The sequence below is a fragment of the Leopardus geoffroyi genome, chromosome A2 (assembly GCF_018350155.1).
Source record: "Leopardus geoffroyi isolate Oge1 chromosome A2, O.geoffroyi_Oge1_pat1.0, whole genome shotgun sequence".
Lineage (NCBI taxonomy): Eukaryota > Metazoa > Chordata > Mammalia > Carnivora > Felidae > Leopardus > Leopardus geoffroyi.
Window position 1 is genome coordinate 75,111,927 of NC_059331.1, and position 27,197 is coordinate 75,139,123.

The following is a 27,197-nucleotide window of genomic DNA, read 5'->3' on the forward strand; positions in this document are numbered from 1 at the left end:
GCTGAACCCACCCTCTGGCCACTGCCTACAGCTACCCTGCGTAGCTCCTTCCAGGGAGGCTTCTGGACAAGCCCCGGGACATCAAGTAGCCTAGTTTTAGACAACTGGTCCAGACTCCACAGGCCTAGCTCCTGATGTATTTGTTAGACTCTACTAAATTTACAAAGTAACTGTCTCTCTTAAAAAAATAAATAAATAAAATTGGGAGCGCCTGGGTGGCTTAGTCGGTTGAGCGTCCGACTTCGGCTCAGGTCATGATCTCATAGTTTGTGAGTTTGAGCCCTGCGTCAGGCTCTGTGCTGACAGCTCGGAGCCTGGACCCTGCTTCGGATTCTGTGTCTGCCTCTCCCATGCTCATGCTCTGTCTCTCTCTGTCTCTCAATAATAAGTAAAAATGTTAAAAAAAATTTTTTTTAATTACTCTAAAGACAAAATAAACGTATTTTTTAGGAATAAGTACAAAATTATAAACTGGTGCTCAGATCGCTGATGTGACACCACTGTCAACAGTAACATCATAATAAGAAGGAAGGAAAATGACTGGTTCTTAGGCTGTACAGGACACAGAGTTGGGGGTTTGAGCACGTAGTATTTTTTTTTTTTTTATATTGAATCCTCGGGGTTAAAGCAGGGCATGCCTTCTCCCTTTGTCACAATGCCCACCCATGCTTCTCACTGTCTGGGCCTGTCATTCACTTATCTGACCCGGAGGCATGAGTTTGTCAGCCCTGGTATGTTCACACACACGCACACGCACATACACATGCACACAGTGTCACAAGCATGAAATCAGAAAAGGTACGGCCGGAAGAAGCCATCTTCCAAGATTCCCAGTAGAATCCTCTATGGGCTTCCATAGGCGAAGAGACACCTCCCCAGGCTTTCTGTCCTTGAGCACCGAGGCATCGTGGTGCTCAGACATTAGGACCTGAGACAGATATTAGGACTTGGTGGCAGCTGGAACAAGAAAGCCAAGACCACCACCCAAGCCCTTAAACTTGGGTTTTCAAGTCTTCAATTGGTGAGCCCTCAAAGTGCTGAAAGTGATTAATTTTCAGGAACAACCATGACAGCAAAAGAGAGAGAAAAGCTCACATATGAGCTTCTTTTCCCATAAAAACAGGTGAACTCTGAAAGCTTTCACATTAAATGACAGAGATAAAAAAAAAACAACACCAAAAAACAATAATAGCAAAGAGCCCAGCTTTTATAATTGTGTTCTACATCTCCATATAACCACACCAGGCTGCAAGAAACAAATATTGGACTTTAAAAAATAATGAATGTATTTCTTTATTAATGCAAGAGCTGTATGTGATGTACAGTATTGTCAAACCCAATAAGCTGAACTTGCATTAAAATTGCATTAACTTTTTTATATTAAATCACATCTTGTATTTCAAAAATGGCTATCGTAAGGTTGAAATAACTTAATTTTCTTCACACTCCAGTCATTAAAGTTTTACTTTCTAGAAGGCTGCATAGTAACCAACACGGTTGAAGTGGATTTCAAGGGAAAAAAAATATTCCAAATGATTAAAACCAATATTTCCTTTAAAAAGAGAGTTCTGTGAACAGTTTTTTTCTTGATGGTATTTAATAAATAATGTAGTCACACAGTTTCCCATACGAAAATTTATCGCCATGTGTGCTCTGTTGGAGTTGATTGGATTTAACTCATTATTATTTATTTGGTTATTTATATGGTTGAACCACCCTAAACGCAGCCCTAATGGAAAGTAGTTGAGAGATACTGACCTGTGGCCCAACCGGGAAAGGGAGGTGGGTCTGACTGCCTTGGTGTTGGTCAGGAGTGCCTGGGTCTGATAGTGCTGGGTTTCCTCTGGCCCCTGGAATTCAAAACAGAAGCACTCCCTTAATATAAGATCCAGCCCGGGAATGCACATGACCCCGTTTTCCTGTGATGTCACATAACATTAAGGTACAGACATGCCAGAGTGGTTTATCAATAGCTCCAGTGCTCGAATCACTTGTCAACTGCATAAATTATGCTAACGGATATTCAGGATGGCCAGTCATTCCGGGAGGGAGAAGGCTGTGATGGGGGGAACGCGACACCATCATCAGCCGCACTAACAGGCTTGCGTGAGCCATCATTTTGCATGGGGGATGCCAATGCGTTGCATGGGTGGGAGACTGCCTCCTTTATGCACAGGCGGGCAACAGCTAATCTAATTTCCCAAAGCCAGAGAAAGCGTGATCCCAGACATGACCAAGTACATTTATATTATCCCCTAATATGGCTTCATACCCTTAAGCCTTTTCTCCAGGCACATTTCAGACACCAAATCTCAGGAATGTGTTTTCCTAAAGACAGACTTTTGCAATCACCTTAGGTGATACCCTGAAGAGCATGTGGGTCTCCTGAAGCAAGTTTTCTGGATGCTAATTGAAACAGCATGAATTCCTCGCTAACTCCAGGGACCCCCCGCTATGCTAAGCACAGGACACAACTCACTTCCTTTGCTTGGAATCCTGTTGGACTCCAAAGCATGAAAAATGAAATGCCACCAAAAGAGCAAGTCTTTCAAACCTTGTTTTGTTTTTTTTTTAATTGTTTTTAAATGTTTATTTTTGAGAGAGAAAGAGACAGAGTGCGAGCAGGGGAGGGGCAGAGAGAGAGGGAGACACAGAATCCGAAGCAGGCTCCAGGCTCTGAGCTGTCAGCACAGAGCTGGACATGGGGCTCAAACTCATGAACTGTGAGATCATGACCTGAGCTCAAGTCGACGCTTAACTGACTGAGCCACCCAGGCGCCCCCAGACCTTCTTAAACAGTACAACATCTCTGTCTGTGCTTCTGGCCGTTGTTTCAGGACAGACCGGAGCAGGAGCGCAGTGGCAGTAACAATAAATAGGTGAATAAGTAAGCAAAACAAAACAAAAAATAAATAAATAAAGCTAGCAGCAATTTTTGAAGGGTTTTACTTGGTAACTTTTGTTTTCTTGGTGGTTGAAATCCAATTCCAAGCCACCCTTAACGAGATCCTCTTTCCTGATGTTTGTCCTATGAATAGCAATTGGAAAAGACAATTCAAACCCTGTTTACTGGCAGGCCGTGGACGACCAAGAAAAAAAGATGATTCTGTCACGCTTATAAATTTTAAAGAAGGTATTATTGGCTCATTTAAAACAAATTCTTCTATATATTCTCCAAAGGGACAGACTTATAAATAATGGAAATGTGGGAAAAAAATACTCCAGCACATTAAGCTACAAATAAAATTGACTGCTACATATTATTCAATTGACTTCTATCTCCACTGTGAGGTGTCAATCATAACCACATTTTATAATAGGATTAAGCAATAAATGTGCAAAGCCATTATGCAGAACTCTGAAAATCTGATTAATTTGTAATATTTTTTTTTGTGCAGAAAGTCAGGAATGGACATTGCTTGGGGAATACGTACAAGCGTTCTATTGAAATTCCTAAATTGATTTGGAACAAACTAATAAAAACACAGACTTGCTGACATTTTATAAAGTGAATTCTGTCAAAATATGTTTGGCATTTTAATGATCGCTGTCATTTAATAACAAGGGTAAGATGACCCATCATAAGATGCCAACAATTTCCTCATAATGTGCAGGAGACCTTTCTTCTAAATTTTTTATATGCGATTTACTCATTATGCTTCAGTAGCAGGGCACTTTAAACTGTGCACTATGCGGGGTGAATCCCATATGTTCTGTTCTTGTAGAACTAAGTCCAATTTCACCTTAAAATTCTCAGTAGAGCTTTATGGACTTTTATTGAGCAAACCCAGCTCCCTAAGTGTGGTGTTTGGTCACTTAGGTATGTTCTCAAACAGCTAAAAATCCACTTTGGTGTAGTTTTTGAAGACACTTTAAAATTTGGGGTGCTTTCCTCATACTCACCGGGCATGGATTTTTACGCCAGACGGAGAAAGGAGAGTTTTACAAAACAAAGGAAAGGAGAAAGCCCCCTTTCCCACAATAAAAACGTGTGTATGTCTTAATTAAAAAAAAAATTTTTTTTTCTATGCTGTGTCAGGCCCTCCTGCCTCAAATTTCTTTCACGCGAACCAGGCTCACTTTTGGACACTGTTCGTAATGATATGCCGTCGTAAGGTTTAGGATCTGGCCCATCCAGGCATTGTGTCATCAACACAGTGTGCTTGCTGCCCGTAACTTTACACCGATTACATTTGCTTACATTTTATTCTTTGTTGCGGGAGGCCCTCACCAGCACACGGCAGCTTGTTTTGAGGCTGGTTATTCTCAGAAACCATGTTCAGCGCAGTACAGGGCAATTCCACACAATTTCATGTGTAAAATGAAGTCTTTCACAGGCTTTAGAGGAGATTATGTATGCTCTCCTGCTTGGATCAGAAAGTAATGTTTCTTCTTAATGCGCATCTCCATTTTCCCGAAACACATGTATCATGCTTAACCTTGTAGGACCATAAACTCATCTGTCTGGTCGGAAGGCAGTTCCCAAATTGGGGGCCTTATCGGAGCCAGAGGGGGGAATCCAGCAGTCAGAATGAATAGATGACACTGGCGAAGGGTTTCTAAGAGATTTGAAGCAGCACTTAGCCACGCGTTAGCAGAGATTTGAGGTCACCTATTTCCACGGCCAGGGACGTGAAAACATGAACTTAAACGGGCTGGGCAGTTTCCTCCGATCAGGATCCTAGGAAACATGCTACCTCTCTTGGAGATCAAGGATATCCAGAAAGCTCTCTGTGACCTGTTCTGAATTTAGTAGCCTGCACTTTTCAGGCAGTGACTGTGAGCTTCAACAGAGCAGACTCACCACTGCACACCCAGGCCCTGATGCAGGCATGTCATTTGCATCGATTGAATGCAATCAGTGGAAAGAGAGATTTGGCTTTTAATTTGGGGGTGGTAGAATTCCTATAAGATAGGCATTGGCATCCACCTGACTGTTTACTAGTGGTTAGTATAAACCTTGGAAATATCTTTAAATTATTAGCTTATTGGCAAAGTCCATCTCAATTCCAATTTAGATACAAAAAGCTGTTTGGTGTAGGGTGCCTGGGTGGTTCAGCTGGTTGAGTGTCCGACTCTTAATTTCAGCTCAGGTCGTGATCCCATGGTCGTGGGATCAAGTCCTGTGTTGGGCGCCATGCTGAGCATGGAGCCTGCTTAAGAGTCTCTCTGTCTCCCCCGCTCTGCCCCTCTCCCCCACTTTCTCTCTCTAAAATAAAATAATAAATATAATTTTAAAAAGAAAAAGCAGTTTGGTGTACAGGTTTCAAGCAAGGGCTCTTTTAAATTTTAAACTCTGCCTGGGTTTACCTCTGCCACTTAACCAGGTATGTGAACTTAGACTTGTTTTCCAACTTTTTTATGCATCAGCTATCTCCTGTAAAAGTTCAAAATAATAACAGGGCCTCCCTCATAGGGTTGCTGTTGTAAGGACTAAATGAGCACATGTATTTGTGAATTTCTTGGAACAGTGCATGTTTGTCACATACGTGCTAATTCTGTTGACTACTATTATTTAATAAGCTTCAATTTGTAATTTAATGTATTTAATATTATTCAATTTGCCCATAACATTCACCTGCCCCAAGTCAACTCAATACCTACTCCAGTCCCTATATGGGCAATCCACATTCTCCCCCATGCTACCCTAACTGTGTACTCCGTACCATTTGGTGAATGTTTGCTACTGAACTTTAAGAGCCTACGAAGCTAGACGTTTACATATAACACGTCCTTCAGTCCATGATAACGTGATCAGAAAATATGGCAAAACAATACTGGCAAACAGCTTTCAAATTCTCAGACCAGGGCTTAGACCAGTAGTTCCTGCCCAGGCTGAGAATCTTGGGTTCGTGGAATTTCTTGGACACAGGGGTGCACATTGCTCATGAGGCGATGGATGAAATAGCCCAGGGGTGGCGGTGGCCCCCATGTGCGTTTTATAAAACCCACCAGTGATTGAGGACCACGGGGTGGGGGGTGGGACAACAGTGCTGTCCATGCTGCCCACGCAAATCTGAATCTCCTTCCACTGAGTAACCATACATGATTAGTTCTGTGAATAGCAGAGTAGCATCAGCTGGCATTTCCTCCTTGCCTGCCAAGTGTCTTCACCTGGAAGATTCTTCCATCTTATCCTGGTTGGCTTCTAGCTTAGCAAGGGGAAGAATCATCTCAGATACATCTATTTTGTAATTATGATTTGTTCACAGGTAGTCCAAGGAGTGTAAAAACGGATTTTAAAGGGATCATAATATAAAATTCTAAATAGCTATACAATAGGAGTCAGTTCTCTGTATATACAGGGATCCCTAGCATAAGTCTGCTATGGAAAGGAAAGGCCATAAATGGTGAAGACATTGAAAGACTGATTAGGAGTTATGCTAAGATAAAACTTATTTTTAACTGTTAAGATGTTTGCTTGCCAGAGCACTGGTTCATTCAACACCATCTTCCGGGTGTCAATCTCACATCTGAAATCTGCAAGGCTGTCTGCAGATCTCTCTGCTCTGGAGGGACCAGACTGTCCACAGAACTGAGAGGGGGACACCCAGATCCTGGTCTCCTCCCTTTGGCCCCTTCCTTAGGGGACAGCCTTGCAAGCTCCACGCTCCCACCCAGCTCAAGCTGTGAGCTCCTGAATGACCGGCACTGTGTTCCTCATAGCAGGTTAGTTTTCTTTTGCAAATTCTCTTCCTCTTCCCTACTCCCCTTCCTCCCCCTCCTCCCCTTCCTCCTCCTCCTCCTCCTCCTTTTCCTCTTCCTCTTCCTCTTCCTCTTCTCCTCCTCCTCCTCCTTTTCCTTCTTTTTCTTTTTTGGGTACGATGCATTTTCATTAAATAAGGCAAGCCAAGGCTTGGCACCTCTCAGTTACTCTGTAAGTAAAAAGGGGGACATTCCACTGGTGTATTAAATGCTCCCAGCCCCCCAGCCCTTTTGGGAATTGGCTTTTGCAAATATGTAATTTTAAGAAACAAAAAACCACCTTTAATCCTGAGAGGGTGTGGTCTTTTCTGGAGCCTTACCCCATACGCTTTGCAAAGAGGATACAAGGTCAGGATGGACTGAGAAGGAACTAGAACTGCAAATACAAATTGTTCATCCAGAATAAACCATTTCCACTTTCTCCCACCTGGTGGGCCTTCTTCTCATGTTCAGGGCATAAGATTCTCTTGTTAGCGACCAATGCATTTTTAACAAATGGGTTTCTTCAGAGAAAGGGTTTGGGCTTCTGTCCTCTATGCATTAGCATAGACATAATTGCATGAAGGTCACAGGGATCTCTCAGCTTTTTCTGGTGTTCAGACCTCCCTTAACCACTGTTTGCAGTTTTCACCAGCAAGTGAGGTGATGCAAAGGTTGCTTATTATAAGATGGATTGTTGAATGCATTATTATTTCATGTTGAGCATGTGAACCCAACTAAGCAGGGCAGAGGTTTCTCTAAATGAAACTTCCCTTTCTTTCAATTTCTTCAAGATCACCAAATGCCAAGGAAGGAGTGGAGATGTCTATAAAAATCTTTTTTAGAGCCACTGCCACTGTTTGCCACTGTGGTGGCCAGTCAGGATTTCTTTAGGATACTGGCCACACACATACTTATGTACAGACCCCTAGCCAGACCCTTGGTGAAACTGGAGACTCTAAAGTAATAAGACACACTTGAAAAGTAACTGTTCATTCGTTCACATAAGGGTTTTTATGTTTTTCCGGGTCCTGTTGATAAGTACTTACAACTCTACTCATTGAGGCCTGGAGAACAGAGAAGGTCTGATGACATTCATGAGAAAAGTGAATTTCTTTACTTTTCTAGTAGGTGACTTCCCAGGCCTTCAGTGAAGGGAAATCCAGTTTTCTTTGAGGGAGGGGTGTAGGTGCTCAGTGGTCCTCAATGCTGATATTTATTTAAAAATTGCACATGTGCATGGGAAGTCAAAGGGAGATTTGAGATATCTTGATAAAGCATAACGAGAAATCCTATAAATCCCTTATTTGGACTTGATTATCTTGAAGATGTTTTTGTAATATCTACCAAAAGTATTGAAAAATTGTTTCCGTTCTGCACGTAGACTTAGTCTATCCATGCTGTAGAATCGTTCAAAGACATGTTTTCTTCCTCTCTTGGAATTTACTAAATCTCCCTCCCATCTTTTCCCAACAATTGTTTATCATTTGTTTTCTTATCCATCTAATAAAAGCAAAGCTGAACTCCTGTGATATCCAGGCCAGTAAAGTTCTCAACTTCTATAAATGCTTCCTCCCAGAAAAGAGAGGAAAAAAGAGAGAGAGAGAGTCATCAAACACACCTAAGCAAAATTCCATGACTTACTACTGGCATACAGAGAACTTTGGGGTACGGGTTCCACAAGAAGAGCAGTTCTTCCAGGGAGAAGACTTTTTCTAACTCACCTTTGCATCTCTAGGAGGCTGGCTCTTTAGCCTGTATGTATATATGTGTGGGTATGAAAATATCCATGCATGTTGGTGTTTCAATCCATGGCATATGGGTGGACCCAAGGGATTGCAACCTCCTTGCTGGCATGAGCTAAACACCTCGATCAGGGGTAGTCTGAAGCCTCTGGTCAGTCCTACACTGAGCACGTGACCCTTGCTACACCTGACCCAGGCTTCCAAGAAAGGCATAAAGGAGAAAGTGACAGCCATAGTCAGGCTTCCAGGGGTCCTGGGGCACCAGTAGCATGGAACAGGTCCTGAGGAAGTGAGGAGATAGCAGCTGGACCTCCAGAGGCTCAAACCCCCACCCACATGCTTTTGTTGTCCCATCGGACTTTGCTTACAAGACACAATTTCAAAGATAAATTATTAAGAATTGGAAGACAGTGACCTTGGAGCGCTAATATGCACATTCGGGACTCTGCTGGGTTCGGAGCCCTGTGTGCCTACAGAAGATACCAGGCCCATGAAGCGCTCCCTGCCCTTGGCTCACTGTCAGCTGCCACTGACTCAGTTTCCACACAATTTTGGCTTGCTGGTTTTCTATCAAGGGACTTCCTTATAAAGGGTCCCCAAAGTTTGAAAGTGGCACCTAAACCTACAATGGGGAGCCATTTTTTTCCAAATCAATACAAATTCTGAAAATAGCATTTGTGTCTACAGAGGAATTTAGATACGGTCTCTTTCCCCAACAGGAAATTGAACTTACAAATCATCCATTCATCTGCTGTACATCACTACCAATCACCACATAAATATACTATTTGATAGAAAATTAAGATGAAGCATTGTTTTGTTTTCTATGACTTCCTAGTTACCTATGCTTAAAATGGAAAGTCAGGGTATGAATCCCAAAGGGAAATCATATAGAAGATGTCACATGTCAGGGCACCTGGGTTAAGTGTCTTGACTCTTGATTTTGGCTCAGGTCACGATCTCATGGTTTGTGAGTTCAAGCCCCATGTCGGTCTCTGTACTGGGCGTGGATCCTATTTGGGATTCTCTCTCTCCCTCTCTGTCTGCCCCTCCCTTGCTCAAGTGCACTCTCTCTCTCTCTCTCTCTCTCTCTCAAAATAAATAAATAAACTTAAGAAAAAAGATGTTCTGTGTCTTTCCTCAGCTGTAGACCTAGCTTTCTAACAGTGTTGTGCTTTCACGAACAAAAACCACAGCCTTTCCTTTCTGACTGGCCACTGGACCATCATCAAGCTTGACAACAAGGGGACATGATCTAAATACTCCAGGGCAATGTGATGGGCCTCGTGTTAAAGTTCTCCCACATTAGCTACCCAGGGTACAATATGCAAGAATGTCTAAGAACTGACCATAAATGTGCTTGAAAAAATGGTCAAAGCTGTTAAATACTGTGCCTCAAATTTTTGGTACAAGCTTAGGTGAAAATGTGTGTGTGTGTGTGTGTGTGTGTGTGTGTGTACATGCACATGCCCATGTGTGTTCATGTGTGTTCTGGAGTGGGAAGAGGCGAAAAGGGGGAAGCTAGTGTACTTTTTCTCACCTATCACCTGTGCTGTAGTGCTGTGCCATTCAGGTGGTGTGGGGTAGAGGCCGGTGTAGTTCTTGTTGCAATATCTCATCCTCCAGCCTTTTCTAGCAATATGTGGGTTTGTTTTCTAATACCTGCAAAGCTTCTCTGTGGCCTTACAGGCCTTACAGGCCTGTGGGGCTGCCCCACCAAAAGTCTTATCAGGAGATCTTAGACTGTGTCAGTGTATTGAGGCTCTTAGCTGAGCAGCCCCACATAGATACCTGGAAACCCAAGCCTGAAGGGAAAGGGGGGCGGCAAATAGAAATTGCTGTGTCACGGGGTACCTGGGTGGCTCAGTCGGTTAGGCAACCGACTTCGGCTCAGGTCATGATCTCACGGTTCGTGGGTTTGAGCCCCGTGTCAGGCCCTGTGCTGACAGCTCAGAGCCTGGAGCCTGCTTTGGATTCTGTGTCTCCCCCTCTCTCTGCCCCTCCCCTGCTCACACACTGTCTCTCTCTATCTCAAAAAATGAATAAAACGTTAAAAAAAATTAAAAGAGACAGAAATTGCTGTGTCATGATCACATAGGCCCAACATCCTGGCTCCAGACTGAAGTTTCATGGATACCACAAGGGTAGATCATCCCCCACTCCTCCTCTGAGACCCTAGATGCCTTCCAGAGGCCTGAACTCGGCACAACCCTTCAGCGGCAAGGAGGCTGCTGATCTAATGTTCTGAATATGATTTCACCATGAGCTACAACAGAATAAACCATTATTTCGAGTGGAAATGATCGCCTCTGGGTACAGTCGCTTCTGACAAAACATGAATGCTACAAGATCTCGGAGACGCCCAGTGCAGAAACTTGTGGTTGTCCATCTGCAGTGGTCGCATTTGTGATGGCAAAGATCAGGTGGTAAGTCACCAACCACTGACTTACGCAGACTCTGAGATTTCACACAGCAGTCAAATTGAAGGAGCACGTTAATAATTGTGTGAACAGAAAGATCTCAACATTTCATTTTGCCAAGCAAAAATACCTTTCAGAACTGCCATGAGCTGTCATTATCAGATAACGAAGGCATTTGAATGCCCTTCTCTCACCCTGAAGGGTGTGTTTACATTTAAAAGACAATCTTTTAAATAGAAAAAATTTAGTTTAATGAAAAATTCACTGCGTTGCGTTTTTTCCCCCATTATCTGTGAAGTGTCTGTTTAGCATTAGGGGACACTAGTCGGTCACAGAGCATTGGGGAGTTTCTCATTGACATGGTAGCGTTTGAGGATCAGGATGCCTCTGCCTACGCTCCTCCAGAAACAGACTATGTCTGACAAACACTCTGAAAATTTTTCTTCTTGGAATAACTAATTCCTCTTTTCCCTCAATTCTTTTTTCTAGAGACACCAATATAATTTTCTTTATATCTATAAAGTTCTATGTGCTAAGTAATGCATTAATTTCTTAATATATATTGTTTAATCAGCCCTTACAATAACCCTATAAGTTAAGCTTATGATTATTGTGTCCATTTATACAGGAAACTAAACTTTATAGAGATTAACTCACTATTACTCATGTAACAAGTAAGTGACAGAGAGGCAACCATATCCCAGGTCATCTGATCAATAGAAGGCCCTTGTCTTGATCAGCTAGACTATCTACCACTCAAATATCTCATAATACCTACCGTTAACTGAATACTTACTGTGGGCCAGCCACTGTGCTCTGTAATTTAGATACATTTTCTCATTTAATCTCTATAGTTACCCCTATATTAGTAGTATTATCATTCCCATTTTACAGATGTGTAAACTAAGGTTTAGGCAGGTTAAATAACTCGCTTATGGTCACGCAGTTAGTGAGGGATAGCATCAGGATTTGAACCCAGTTCTGTTAGACTCCAAGGCTACACTACCTTATATGTCAAATGCCAAGTGTTTTAGGGAGATAGAACATAATAAATCCCCAATGCCGTGACAGAAACCATGTTTTTCAGGTATTTTCCTAGTGGAACTTGGCTCCGGAGACCTCTAGGTTCCAGATCTGGGAAAGTGGGTGACGGAGGCATGGAAATGGCACAGGATGAGAGGAAGGTGAAGGGTGGATCCCACCAGACATGAGCTTTTTCTGTGCCTCATTTTCCCCCAGACTCTGACAAATTCCTAAGAAGTAAGCACCCCCATATTCTTTAAAATAATGTTCATCATGAGCTACAGGACAGCTGCATTCTTAGTTTAGGGTCTACATGCTGAAGGCATGATCTCTGGACCGGCAGCTTTGGCATCACCAGGCACCTTGTTAGAAAGGCGCACAGGTCCCAGCGCATCCAGGTCTGAGATCCACTGAACCGGAACCTGCGTGTTGTAACAAAATCCCCAGGTGATTTACACCCACAGTAAAGTGTGAGAAGTACTGGCTTTGTGTTTGTAAGTCCTTCCTTCCCTTCCTCCCTGCTTCCTTCTTTTCTCCTTCCCTTCCTCTCTCCTCCCCTCATCCCTTCCTTGTTTCCTTTCCCCTTCCCTCCTCCCCTCCCTTCCTTCTTTCCTTCCTTCCTTCTTTCCTTCCTTCCTTCCTTCCTTCCTTCCTTCCTTCCTTCCTCCCTTACTTTACTTGGGTGGCATTCAAGCACAAATATACCAGAAGATGCTTAATTTCCATCAGACACTTGCAGTAGACTATTATATCCTTGCTCACGGAAGTCGGGGCAGGAAAAGAACACATTCAAGAGGAACGCTCCATCACAGTAACAACCCTCCACAACCCCACCCCCCACCATCCTGCAACCCAGTGGGAGGACTTCTGGCGAAAAGAGGTTCACAGCAGGAAGAGCAGGTCCTACATTCTTAAAGGGAAGCATATTTATCCTGTTTAAAACACAACAAAACTGATGCCAAATGTAGCCCCACATTCTAGCTCTGTGATTTATGGCAATTTTCCTGACACTTCCTCCGTCTATATCCGCATCTTCGCTTTTCCATTTGTGAGGATCCATGAAGATAAGAGTCTGGACGATCCATTTCAGTTATTTACTCTCAGAATACCACATCCTTTGCAAAAGTAGCCAGAGTGCCACTTTAAAAAAGGGGAATAAAAATTTTAAATCTCTTAAAGCTGAAATAAAACTGTGTTTCTGCAGATACTTGGAAAGGGTGGCATTTGCGATCGCTCTTGCGTGCAACTCAAGATTGGTGGGAAGTGGGGTCATTTAGACCTCAGCAAAGGACAGGAAGGAAATACCCCTGAGGAACTGCCTCACGCATAATTGTAGCGTCACCCCTAGTTAGCAACCCCTTATGGTAACAGAGCCTCTGTGCTGGGAAGAGAAGGATGCTGTCTAGCTCATTACACACAAGTTACCAGACGCTACCAAACCTTCTTCAGAGATTGGGTAACAAAAGATCACAGCTGTAATGAGATTAAGCAGATCCAGAATATAAAAATGCAAATGAATGCCCCATCAATAGATTGTCGGTTAGATTTTTTTTTCCCCTGACAGTTGGTTGTAAAAAACCAAACAGCCAAACATCTAGTCCAATTCATGGGTCCATGACCATTTTTCTCTCACTTAGTCTATTTATCTCTTAGCATTACTGTAATTGAAAAAGTACTATTGCTAAAAGATGCCATTAACTTGAGTGCATTCATAGAGTGTTATATCACTAATAGACTTAGGTCATATTCTTTTATCCTTTTAGCAAAGCATTATTTCGTTGTCCTCTTGTTCTGAAGATTGTGTTCCACTTAAAGTCAAATAGAACAAAAGCTTCACAGAACTTGTTCATACTGTTTTTTATCATTATTTAGACTCTGTTACATGACAGCATCAAATGCGCAGCAATTTCTATTTGTTATATTAACTTCTTTTTGGATCCGTGTCAGAGCTCATAATGTAAAACTGTGCCTTCCAAACTTGACTTGCACTGAGATGATAACTGTAAGGTTTTAAGTCCAAATACTTTTAAGATTTACTTGTTGAGTTTACATTTGACTTGAGAATGGGGAGATCAGGATTAAAACAAGAAACAGAGCAAACTACTAACTACAGTAGTGAAAGGTGCAATAGTGGAAGAAGGCGTGTGCAACCATTTAAAAATATGTGCGGGATTTCATCAAATCTAGGATTCCATTGATGTACATCTAATGAATGTTTTCTGTTTCACTAAGAAAGAAAAAAGCTCCAGAGTAAACCATGACATGCCTGCCACTGATTATAATGCACATCCCAATTTTTATTCCGAAATCTTCCTTTTAAGGTATCACATTAAAATATTGGAGAAGTGGGGTGCCATGGTGGCTCAGCTGGTTAAGCACCTGACTCTTGATATCAGTCTAGCTCTTGATCTCAGGGATGTGAGTTTGGGCCCCACATTGGGCCCCGCCCTGGGTGTGGAGCCTACTTAAAAAATAAATAAAATAAAATATGGGGGAGCTGGAGGTATGATTTTCAGGGCAGTGTGTCTGTGTTTTGGCTTTGGCCAAAAATGGCTCACTTGTGCCTAAGAATCTATACACAGGCTGGGGTAGTGTCTGAATGCGATTCTAAGTACATCTTGGCTTCTAAGTAGAGCATAAGCACAGAGGTGTGTACAAGGGGACTCCAAAAATAAAGACCAAATAAATACATAAGGACCAGGTAGGGCAAGCCACAAGGGAGGTGATGACAGCCCTCGTGAGTAAGCAAGTGGCAAATGATTGCTTAGAGTCCAGCCTGATTCTGTTTGTATTTTTTATCTTATTTTAAGATTGTTTGTTTGTTTATTTAATTTTTTGAGAGAGAGATCAATACTTCATCCTATTCCTATAAAACTTCCTTTGAGAAAGAGTGGGGGGAGGGGCAGAAGGAGAGAGAGACACAGAGAGAGAGACAAAGAGAGAGAGACGGAGAGAGAATCCCAAGCAGGCTCTATCCCCAGCACAGAGCCAGATGTGGGGCTCCAGCTCACCACCGAGAGATCATGACCTGGGATGAAATCAAGAGTCAAACGCTTGACCAACTGAGCCACCCAGGAGCCCCATCTACTTTGTTTTATTTTATTATTTTATTACGGTGGTAAGAACACTTAACATGAGATCCACACTCTCAACAAATTTTTAAGGGCACAATATAGTATTGTTAACTATAGGCACAATGTTGTACTTACAGAATTTATTTATCTTGTGTTACTAGAACATGATACCCATCAAACAGCAACTCCCCTCTCCCCCTCCCCCCAACTCCTGGCAACCACCATTCTGCAGTCTGTTTTTATGAGGTTGACTAATCATATAATATTATACTTCATATAAGTGGAATTGTGCAGTGTTTGTCATTCTGTGACTAGTTTATTTCACTTAGCATATCATCCTTCAGGTTCATCCATGTTGCATATGGCAGGATTTCCTTCTCTCTTTTTTTAAAGTTTTTAAAAAATTTTTATTTAAAGAGAGAGAGAGAGAGAGAGACAGAGCATGAGCAGAGAAGGGGCAGAGAGAAAGGGAAATACAGAATCCAAAGCAGGCTCCAGGCTCTGAGCTGTCAGCACAGAGCCCAATATGGGGCTCTAACTCAGGGCTGTGACATCATGACCTGAGCCAAAGTTGGACGCTTAACTGACTGAGCCACCCAAGTGCCCCTCCTTCTTTTGTAAGGTTACATAGTATTCCATTTTATGTATACATCACATTTTCTTTATTCATTTATTCACAGCTAGACATTTCAGTTGTTTCCACATCTTGGCTAGTGTAGACAATAAGATATCATCTTCCTGTTAGGACAGCTATTATCAAAAAAAAAAAAAAAAGGTAACAAATGTTGGGGAGGATGTGGAGAAACTGGAACCCCTGTGCACTGTTGGTATGAATGTAAAATGGTACAGCTTCTGGGAAAACAATAAAGAATTCCTCCCCCTAAAATTAAGAATACAATGCCATAGGATCCAATGATCTCAATCCTGGGTATCTATGGAACAGAATTGAAATCAGGATCTCAACGAGATTCTGTCCTATGTTTATTGCGGTATCATTCACAATAGCCAAGATACGTTTGCATTTTCTTGCAGCTGCCCTTTCCCTGTACTTGCTCTCTGGTTCTTGTCCTGCAGGGGAGCTACCCTTGGGAGCCTCTGAGGTCAAGACTGTGAACTCTAGCCACCTCATCTGAAAATGGTGATGCCAAACAACTCTTTGATAATTCACTGTTCACGATATTACATTCTTGCCAGGTGGAGGGCATTTTGCAAGATGCTGGGGACACATAAAAATAATACTGTGTTGTCCCGCTTCTCTTCATTATTTAATTAGTTCACTCATTCCCAACAAGTATTTACAGAATGGTCACCAAGCATGATCCCCTGGCCTGCTGTGCATTTGGTGAACGGTTAAACAAAGAATTATTTCAGGAGACCTCCCTGAACGGGACTCTGGGGAACCCTGGGGAAACTCTAGGCAACAAGGGGCCTCCCCAGGATGTCTCTATCTCCACTAGTTTCCCTGTTAAGAGAAGATGTTTGGGAATACTTGATCCTATTCCTATAAAACTTCCTTTGAGACAGACCCTTCATGTTTAACAATATAAAGGCTGGAAGAAAAAAATAATATATAAAGCCTGGAATATAATTGTAATGGCTCATACGATTGAAAAGGAAGTTGCAAGACGTGGATCCTTTAAGCCAAAAATCTCCAGTGACAGCTTCCCTGTGCTGGCAAAAGGAATAAGAATTCAGCGGCTTGACGTGGGATCTGTTCACCCCAAGATTATTTACTGTATATTTTAGCTGGACCAAAATGCCTATCCTTAGTTCATTCTTGCTCCTCTGCCCACAACCCTTTCTTCTCTCTAGCCTATGGGAATGCAGATCTAATGACTGCACGGAGGTTATATGGACGCCCATTGCCGCTTCCTTAGGTAACAATGGCTAAACATCAGCTTGAGAAATCCCAGGTCTATATTATTTATGAAGCAGCAATTCTCCTGTAAATAACCCAGTTGTTAAAATGATATGTATCTATGTAATTGAGTCTTCTGTATACAAATAAATAAGACTTTATTGCAATGTCAGAAGTTAACAGACCAGTCAATAAAATCAATAGCTCACTTTTTCTTGCTTATATATCTAACTTTTCTCCACCTTTCCTATGCCCTCTGTTTGTTCTGGTTACATATTACCGCTCAGAAGAAAATACAGCTCTGGGTTCCTGCTTATGAAATGGTAGGCAAGAGGGGAGGTGGCAAACAAAGGGAAAGAGAAAACCATGCCACCTTCTGCCCATGCAGGGTTTCGAGTTTACATGTGTATTTATTTAAGGGGATGAAAGACTGCAGACAATTTGAACAAGAGTGCCCTACTGAGGGCACAAGTGAATCAGGTCACAGCCATAGGTAAGCGTCCAGGCTGGTATCGCATTGTCCCCTGACTGCTGTCGTTACGGCCCTGCTGTATTAGAGCTCCACTCTTTTTGCAACCATGGCTGAGGTTCCTGTCAGCATTTTCCTTATAAATCCCCAGTTTTGAGAAGTTGGTATTCAGCTGGAAAAATGTGTCCTGCATAAACCTTCGCGTACACTATCTCTGAAGTAGGGAAGACGTTATGTGGAGTTGGTAGCTTATTTTTTTAAAGTAATTCGCTTAATTGATTTGGCCCTTGTTGAGCTTAAAAGGGCTGCTTGATATTTTTTTGTGCTTCTTTTAAAAATCCAATTAAACAAATTGGCATTGATCCAAATTTCCTGCACCTGAGTGGGGAAAGATAACCAAAATAGAAAAAAAGAAAAATTAATGGATGGGGGTCACTCTAATCTTCATGATGGTCTATTGCTGTGCAAATAAGTCCATGATTTAATGGCTCATTTGCATGGACCAATTTGCCCTCTCCCATGGACTAGACAGATACATGAAATTGTCCCTCATTATTATCTATCAGAACAGGCCTGGGACTCTGGGTAAAGGAGGCCCCTGGCATTTGTAAAACTTGATGAGGAATGCAGGTGTCATCCTGGACTTATGGTCCTTAATCAGGCTGGGTGGAATACTAGATTCTTAGTGGTTTTATATCAAGAACATTGTAATGCTCATACTTTGGCTTGGAGCATGACGTCATAATTCAGATTTGGATAGCATATTCTGTAATATAACAATAAGGAATCGCCTTCACCATTGTGGATCAGGAATAGTAATGCCCATTTTTAAATTTACTCTTTGACAAATGGGTGTTATAAGAGAAGGTGGTCTACAAGAACTCTTGGTATCATTGGGCCTACGAAAAAGTGGAATTATTGGTTAGGAAAAACAATTGTTGCCAACCCAGGTTACAGAAAACATGATTTCCCCAGAATAAACAGTTCAGGTTTGGGTATAATGTGTGCAAAGTGCCCGTGGAGATATTGATAGTGCCAGATATTCAAGGAAGAGGGGTTAAGTGCAGACCCAGACTCAGAACAACCAACAAACAGGTGCCGCGTAAAACCACAGAGTGGATAACTCCCAGGACAAGTATGTTAGAAGAGCAATGACTTGAAGATGAAATTCTGGGAAGCAGCAACAGTTTACGATCACAGCAGGAAAGAGGACCCCAGGAGTTAACCGAGGAGAAACGCTCAGTGCCTAAGATAAGAACTCAGGGTTCAAGGGTCTCTAGCGGCCAAGGAGGGAAAGACTTGGCCAGAGAATGGTACCATTGAGCATCCGCCCCAAATGCTTTGAGGGACTAAGAGAAGAGAAAGATATCAATTAGACACGTTGGTGTGCTAACACATACTACCTACTTAAAATACTAGAGTAATAAATGCTAACACGAGTACTTTCATTGTCATAATGGAGACTGAGGATGCATTTCAGTGAGTGGACAGATGCACAGGAAGTGAAGTAAAGAGTATGTGTTTAAACAGGCCAGAGAGTTTAGATCAGTGATTTCCAAAATGTGGGGTACAGTCCTTAGTGGGATAGGAAATAAACTTAGTGAGTTGCAACCAGCATTAAAAAAAACACAACAGTAAAGAATGTAATAGAATAGAGTAGATGAACATAGGGGAAGTGATGGAAAAATAAAAAAGGAGAGGGAAGCCAAGACTCTTAAATACAGAGAATAAACTAAGGGTTGCTGGAGGGAGGTGGGGGGATGGGATGGGCTAAATGGGTGATGGGCATGAAGGAGGGCACTTGTTGGGGTGAGCACTGGGTGTCATATGTAAGAGATGAATCACTGGGGACACTGTGTGTTAACTAACTTGAATTTAAAGAAAGAAAGAAAGAAAGAATAGAGTAGAAGAAGATAGAATTAAATGTTTGGCACATATTAAGGGCAAGTATTCTTTCAAGAAATTTTTGTTCCAGTTATATTTATGTGTATATTGAGTCCCAATATGAAATGTGTGTTTTTTTGGTTTTTTGTTTTTTTACTGTAAATTGAAGTTAAGAAGTGTGAAATCTTCTGGGTTCAAAGGCAAAAAAGATAGTATGAAGTAAAGTATTTGTTTGTTTAAAGATGGTAGAGACGAAAGACTGTTATAATTTGAGTAGAAGGGAATAGTTAAGAAGGAAAGGTTAAAAACATTAGTGAGAAAGTTGGTATTCCTCATGGAATAAGGTCTTCAAAGAAGTGGGAGGGATGGACTCAGAGCTCGTGCGAGGTGTGGGCTTTGAAAGAGAGGAAGGGGAAACCACTCTTGGGACCAGAAGGAAAGAGAACGAGTGTGTTTTGAAGAAGCTGGCGGAAAAGCGACCTGATCACTTCAATTTTCTAAGCGAAGGAAAACTCAGCTCATCAGCTGTGAGAGAGGTAGGAACGGTTGGATGTGAGGGGGTGTTTGGGGGTGTTCAGAATAGCCACTGAAAGGAGTGGGGACATGAGTTCTTTGTGAACAAGTAACAGGACAGGTTGAAGAAGCTGCTGATTTTGTGTGCTTCCAATCTGCAGAATCGTCGGTTGGTGTAGAGAACTGAATGGTGGCCCCCAAAAGATATGTTCACCTTCTAATCCCCAGAAACTGTGAGCATTGCCTTATTTGGGTGAAAGAATAGGCATGGTAGGAACAAGGGCCGAGAGAGGACACAGAACGAGGTCAAGATCAGCCCACGATTTTCAAAGCAGAAAAGTGCCGGATGATGGCAGAGTTAGGCATGAGAATGCATGTCCGCAGAGTGCAGATGATGACCAGTGGAGTGGGGGTGGCCTTTGGTAACAGAAACGTCTGTGGAATATCAAAGAAGATCAAGGTTCTCAAAGGGAAACAACAGAGAAGTGATGGTGTATTTGCAACATTTGGGGGATGAGACGACACTGACCTTCTGGTGCCAGGGTGTATAGAGGGGTCAAGAATGAGCAGTCTCTACTTGAAAGGACTGCAAAATAAATAAATAAATAAATAAATAAATAAATAAATAAAGCCACGTCCATGGTGAACAGCCAAGTTTCTTTTAAAGCCAGAAGGTAGAGAATGCTTTCTGCAGACAGAACACTTATTCTCAGCCCTGGAATGGATGCACGTTAGAATCCTATGTATACCTTCACCGTGCATGCCTAGGACCCAGCTCCAGAAATTCTAGTCTAATATGTAAGGGTGGAACTTAAATATTTGTGTTATTTAAAATGCATCAGATGATGGGTAGTCAATTGAGAACCATCAATGAGACAACTTATCACAAAATGGTGTTCTAGAAGGCGAACGGGAAAGGTTGGCAGGAAGGTCAGCAGTGGGAAGTTGGTAAGAAGAGGAGGGGCCCAATGCAAAATGACAGTGCAGCGTCCTTTGTTCAAAATTGTTAGGAATTTCAAGACCATGAGAGGAGGGTCTTAAACTAAGCACAGTTCCTTCTGAGCTGGCCCTGACACAAGTAGAAGGCAAGTGACCAAGATGGCAAAGACGTAAAGCCGGAGCTTCCCATGCAATTCTGGGATCAAGCCTTTGGTGCAGACACAAACTAATTCCTAGTAGCATCAAGGCCCAGCGGAGCCAGTGACCAGTGGGCAGGTGCGTGGAGGCTTCCTCTGTACATTGTGCCTGGCAGATGGTGGGGCCTGTTTGCTAAATGAGCAACATTGAAAATACTTCGTAAAAGAATTCCTCTTTTGTCTTTGCATCAACTCAAAACGTTTCAGTGGAGATTTCAGATGCAGTGTTCTATCTTCTCTTTTACGCTTTTGTCCTCTATTTTTAAAAAACCTAATAGCCCATTAATTCTTCAGGATGGACCTTCCCCTGAGAAAGCCCCTTAGCTTTTGTGGTTCTCATGCATGCATGGATACACACAATTGGACGGATTTGCCTCTGTCTTTGTGCTGTTTTCGGCATTCGCAGTTACTTCCCAATTGGAAAAACAGTGAACCGGCCTCTCTTGCTGCCTCCTTCAAACCCTAGCTCGGAATTTACTCTTCTGGGGAGCTCTCCGTTGCCAGCCAAACATCACTCAGCCAGCCCCTCCTTCTGCCACTATTGATCTCTCTACAATTGGGCAGCACTTTTAATTTTTCAAAGAGCTTTCACATACATTTTCTCATTTGACCCTTACAACAATCCTGTGAAGTAGGGAAAGCAAGTATTATTATCCCCATTTGGAAGACGGGGAAAATGAAATACAATGCACTTAAGTGGCAGGCCCGAGTGATACGACATGCAGGTGGTCAATGGCAGTGTCAGGACAGAACTGAATCCTCCCCTCTCCCCACCAGCTCTGAGAACTTGCCAGTAGACATGGAGTGATTATAACTGGGGCCATGTGCATTTTCCATTCTTAATATTTTCTGTACACATTGTTTTTCATCTGCTCCAGGCCTCTACAACTCAAATGTGGTCTATAGGCAGGCAATGACTGCACGGTCTCAGATCGCTGCGGGCCTACTGGATCAGAATCTGTGGTCCCCAGACTTCAGATTCCCAGGCATTTGCAACAACTCGGATGGACCTTGAAGGCATTATATTAAGTGAAATGGTCAGGCAGAGAGAGACATATACTGTATGAGCTCACTTATATGGGAAAATCTAAGAAAGAAAAAAAGTCCAAGCAAACCCAAACTCATAGGAAAAGCAATCAGATTTGTAGTTATCAGAAGCAGAGGGTGGCAGGAGGGGGATTGAACGAAGGTAGACAAAAGGTAGAAACTACATTTCATATGAAATGATGGATGTTAACTAAACTTATTGTAGTAATCATTTTATGATGCATGTAAGCTCCATCACTATGCTGTGCACCTGAAACTTACATAGTGCTGTATACACATCAATTATATCTCAATAAAACTTGGGGGGAACAAAGATCCCCGGGTGGTGTCTATGTGTTTTAAAGACGGAACCAGTGCCATAGATCGTGTGTGTGTGTGTGTGCGTGTGTGTGTGTGCGTGCGCTCTCTGAATCCCACGGAAATAATAATAGGAAAGACTCACATTGGGTTCATCAGATGGCAGACTGAACACATAATATATACTAACTCAGTTAATCCCCATGACAGCCCCAGCTGTGGAAGGAGAGGGCACCATGTGACCTACCTTTTACAAACAGCCAAAGAAAGGCACAGAGAGGTTAAGTAACTTTGCCCAACCCAGTAAAAGTGACAGAATTGGGATCTGAGCCCAGGGAGTGTGGCACCAACATGCATGTTCTCAAGCATCACACTATTCAATCTCACTGATGAAACAAAGGAATGCCCTCCCTGGCCTTTTGGGATCATTCCACAGCACTTAAGACACCAGTCTCAATATAGTAGTGGTGACTTAGGTTTTCTTTCTTTAACAAAGTGGAATACAATCATATTATCATCATGTAATTGTAACTCCAGTTATCTGGAAGCCAGAACCCTGGAAACCTAGGCTTCCAGAAGACCTTCAGAGACGACCCAGATGCATTTTAATTATGAAAAGATAGCTTTTGCTCCCCTAATAAAACTCAGCTCAGACACACACCTGGTAATTGCCTTGGGCATGAAAAGAAATGCCCTAATGGGGTGGAAGTATCTGGAGAAGGAAAAGAAGTCATGATCAGAGGATACAAATACACAAGCATTGTCCTTGGGCCTCTGGAGACGTCAGGTCCCTAGAAAGGAGGCAGGCAGCTTCCCTGCCAAGCAGCCCCAACGGGGGCCTACCTTTGGGCTGTTACCTCCATCCAGGATCTGTTCCCAGCTTTGCCGTCTCTGTGAACTTGATTACTGTGATTCTGTTAGTTCATAGGGAAGAGCTTTTCTCCCAGACAGACTCACATTTACCAAACTCACAAGGCTTGTAAACACCTAAATGGCAACATATTAAATTTAATTTAATAACAACAGATTCTTTGCCCGTAAGCCATGCTTCTCCAGTTGGGAGAGTTTCTGCATGGGTAATTTTAAAAATCTATTTAATAGTACAATTTTAATATAAATTTTATTATACTTACAATATTATAATAGAAGATAAAAAATCAAGGCATTTTTTTTGCAATCAAACTTGAGAATGTAAAACTCCATAAACTCTCCTTATTCAATGAGAGGATAGAGAGATTTTCACAGGGTGGGGAGAATATAAAAGTGAGGGATAGTAACATTTTAATATTTAGGGAAAGAGAGGTTTTTTAAAATCTCTTGAAAGCTTGAAAAAAAACTGACACAGGCAGAGTTACATGAAATACAATTTACAATTAGAACCTATGTTTGTAAACACAGATTTATAGCAAGGGGAATAAGATGCTTGTTAGAGTCATCTATTCAGAGAGATCACTGGTTTTAAAATACAGCATCAGTGTAATAACTTCTTAGATAAAAATGCTATAGCAAAAGTATAAGAGATTGTGAGACATTCCTTAATTTGAGAATGTTAAAAATCTTAGTGTAAAGAAAACTGGACATCTCATACGTGATGGAATCAGGCTGTGAGCCGATGATTATAGGGAGCTGCCGGATCCTTTGGATCAAGTTCTCGCAGGCTGTGCTGACCCGTCCCCTGCAAAGTGCCTGGAGGAATCCTCCCCACTTGTGCTGCTCCATCCTGGGCAACGGGACTTCTGATTAAACCAGAAGCCAAGCCTGTTGAAAGTGACTTTGCCTCTGTCTGTCCTATGTTGTTTCTAAATTACAATCTCCGAAAGCATTCTTATTTCTTTTCTTTCCCAAATTTTGGGTGGTCTCCCCAAATATTCTGATCCCAGAGAATGTAACAAAGCAGCACACTTGAGCTTCCACCCCTAACCCCCCACCACTTCCCATGGAAGATATTACTAGTCAAATCCATCGTGGTTTCCACTCCTAGCCCCCCACGACTTCTCACGGCAGACATTACTAGTCAAACCCATCATGGCTGGCATGGCTGGCTCATTCCTGCCTTGAGCTCTGTGTGAGGGCAGCACTGGGGAAGCCCTGAGGAGATTCTTACGGTTTCTGAATCATCAAAAATTGGGAGTGGAGCTGGGATGAAGGACAGCACGGGCCAGCCTCCTAGAGATGAATACATTGAATGATGGACACTGAATTATGCATGTGTATCCCCTTATACTAGCCTAATTTTTATTATAAAAATAAATCATTTTATGAGAAAAGGCTGATAACTGTACATTGTATCTGAAGAAAGGTAAAAGTGTCAAAAGTTGAGAATAGTAGAGAAAGGATAGGTTAGTTAATTAGTAAATCGTGAGTCTATGAGTCTATAGATAAATTTTGTGGCTTTCTATGGACATTTTTTCTGAGTAAGGTCCATCCTTCTAATGAAATTGATGTGTTTTAATTATGTGCATTGACTTATGCTGGTAGGCACCAATGTGTTCCTGATTTTTAACAGATTAAGGGCCTACTGACCTATTTTTTATGCTTCATGTTACGGACTCATATTTAGTATGTTGTACATGGTCTTTGGGAACCTTCAATGTTCTAGAATTTTAAAATATGGGATCTGTTGCTAACCCAAGATGCGGGGTGTGTGTTTGTATGTGTCTATTTCTTTTTAACTTTTCTTCAGTGCTATGCTCATTTGTGGATGAAAGAAGATTTCAAAACTAGGATAGCAAAATCATTATCAGTTAGACGTCTGTAGAGCAATGCTGGTTGAGGAAGCCTATTTTGGTAAGGGAAACCTTTCCCTGTCTTCCTGCCTCCCCTCGTCTTGCCTCATCGGTCCAATCTATGGAGCAGATGCTAACTCACCAGATACAACATGGTAACAGAGGAGGCTCAGTGATGGTGTTGTGTAACCCTCCATGCAGGCAACACCCAGGCACCGTAGAGAAATCTCATTCTCATTATTCATAGCATTAAAGATAAAATCAACATGGTCTAAGCTGCAATTCCTCTCAAAAGCAAACATTAAGAATAATCTAGAAACGTGAGGCTGCTTTGGCGATTGAGCCATATTTGTTCTCTCTGACAAAGAATTTAAAGGCTTAGGGATGAGCCCTCCAGCCCCAAACACCACAGCAGGAATCCTGAGGTGAGACAAGCTCTCCTTGACATTCCATGGGAGAGAGGAGGTGGGGTTGGGGGCAGGGGCCTCAAGCCAGTGGTGGTTGTGTGGTAAACATGTGTGGTAAACATGTCTCTGCTCAGTAGGACACCAAAAGCTGTGAAGGAGGGAGAGGAGGAAAGATCAAGGAAGACAACAAGAAAAATGGGAACATGTTTGGCAAAAGTATGCTCTTTGATATGCTGACTGACCTGGGATAAAGACACCTGGGGGACAAACTTCCTTCATGAAAACTGAACTTAGGGAAGACCTAAGTCACAGGGACCCTTCTGGTAAGAGGTGTGGGCATGGAAAGGCAAGGATGGAGGTGGAGGGCAGGCAAGGATGAAACCCAGGTGTCCAGCTTGGGGTCTTTTGAGTGGATGAGGAGGAGGCCAGTCTGTGAGATGAAGAAAGCAGGACAGGAAGCAATGATTTCTGAGGTCCCTCAGATACTGGAGCTTCTTCCTCCATTAAAAAAAAAATCAAAATTGTATTTTAAGATTGCATTGGTATAAAGACAGATATAATCGGGGCACCTGGGTGGCTTAGTCGGTTAAACATCTGACTTCAGCTCAGGTCATGATCTTGCAGTTCGTGAGTTCATGCCCCGCGTCGGGCTCTGTGCTGACAGCTCAAAGCCTGGAGCCTGCTTCAGATTCTGTGTCTCCCTCTCTCTCTGCCCCTCCCCTGCTCACACTCTGTCTCTCTCTCTCAAAAATAAATAAACATTAAAGACATATAATTTAGGCTAGATTCATTATTACATTATTATATTTGTTGTACTATATTTTATTACTATATGTATTTATTATTATATTTTGTGTTTGTAAATACCTTTATTACGTTTTTTTTTCCCTCTGATATTAAACACAATTAAAATTAAAACATTGAGGGGTGCCTGGGTGGCTCAGTCGGTTGGGTGTCCGACTTCAGCTCAGGTCATGATCTTACAGATGGTGGGTTTGAGTCCCACGTCAGGCTCTGTGCTGACAGCTCAGGGCCTGGAGCCTGCTTTGGATTCTGTGTCTCATTCTCTCTCTCCCCCTCTCCCGCTTGTGCTCTGTCTCTCAAAAATACATAAATGTTAAAAAAAATTTTTTTTAAATTAAGTTAAAACATTGATATGGACCCCTAAAAGTATCATGGTCACTGGGCTTCACCTGTTGTACCTAATGAAGTCGAACTTAGACACACTTCCCGACTTGCCTGGGATGGTTTGGGTTTATACCTGTTATTGTGGCTTAAGTGTTAGGAATGTACCATTTTCACATTCGAAAGTGGCCTAATTTGGACAGGAGAACATATGGTAACCTTACAGTGATGTCCTATGTTTGGGACCTGCTTAGTTTGAGGTGCCCATTGGGACATCTGAGTGAAAGTGTCTAGTGAAAAATTGGAGGTATGACTGGAAGCCAGAAGAAAGACCTGAGGTCAAAATATAGGGTGTGAATTATTGGTTTTTAAATTCCATTGAAACCATGGGACCCAATGCATGAGAAAAATAGAGGAGGAAAGCACATTCTGGGGAGGGACAGAAGAAGGCCTAGTGACATAAAGACATGGGAGGAGAAAACCCCACAAAATAGAGTTGTGTCACAAATCACGGAAAAAATGATTCGACGGTGGTGGGAAGAGACAACAGCATGAAACACTGGAGAGAGGTCACATGAGAAGGGGGATCAAGTGGGTTCCCCCTTGGCTGGATTTAGTACAAGGAGCACATTGCCAATCCAGTGAGAGAGGTGTGGTTTCAATGGCCAGAAGGGAGACAGATGACAGAGACTTGAGGAGGGTGTGGGTGGGGGAAGTGATGCAGCAAGTGACGTCAGCTCCTCAAGTATCTGGGCCATGCTAGGGAAGACAGAGATCAGGCAACAACTG

The 27,197-nt window shown here is 42.4% G+C and overlaps 1 protein-coding gene across 4 annotated transcripts in view; it reads right to left on the minus strand.

Annotated features, from left to right (window-relative positions):
• The window catches only part of POU6F2 (POU class 6 homeobox 2), a 495,064-nt gene that overhangs the window by 262,967 nt on the left and 204,900 nt on the right, over window positions 1-27,197 (minus strand). For all 4 annotated transcript variants that reach the window (XM_045494367.1, XM_045494365.1, XM_045494366.1 and 1 more), the window contains exon 3: window positions 1,759-1,850. In XM_045494367.1, the coding sequence (XP_045350323.1) occupies window positions 1,759-1,850 (92 nt within the window). The remainder of the gene's footprint in view (window positions 1-1,758; window positions 1,851-27,197) is intronic.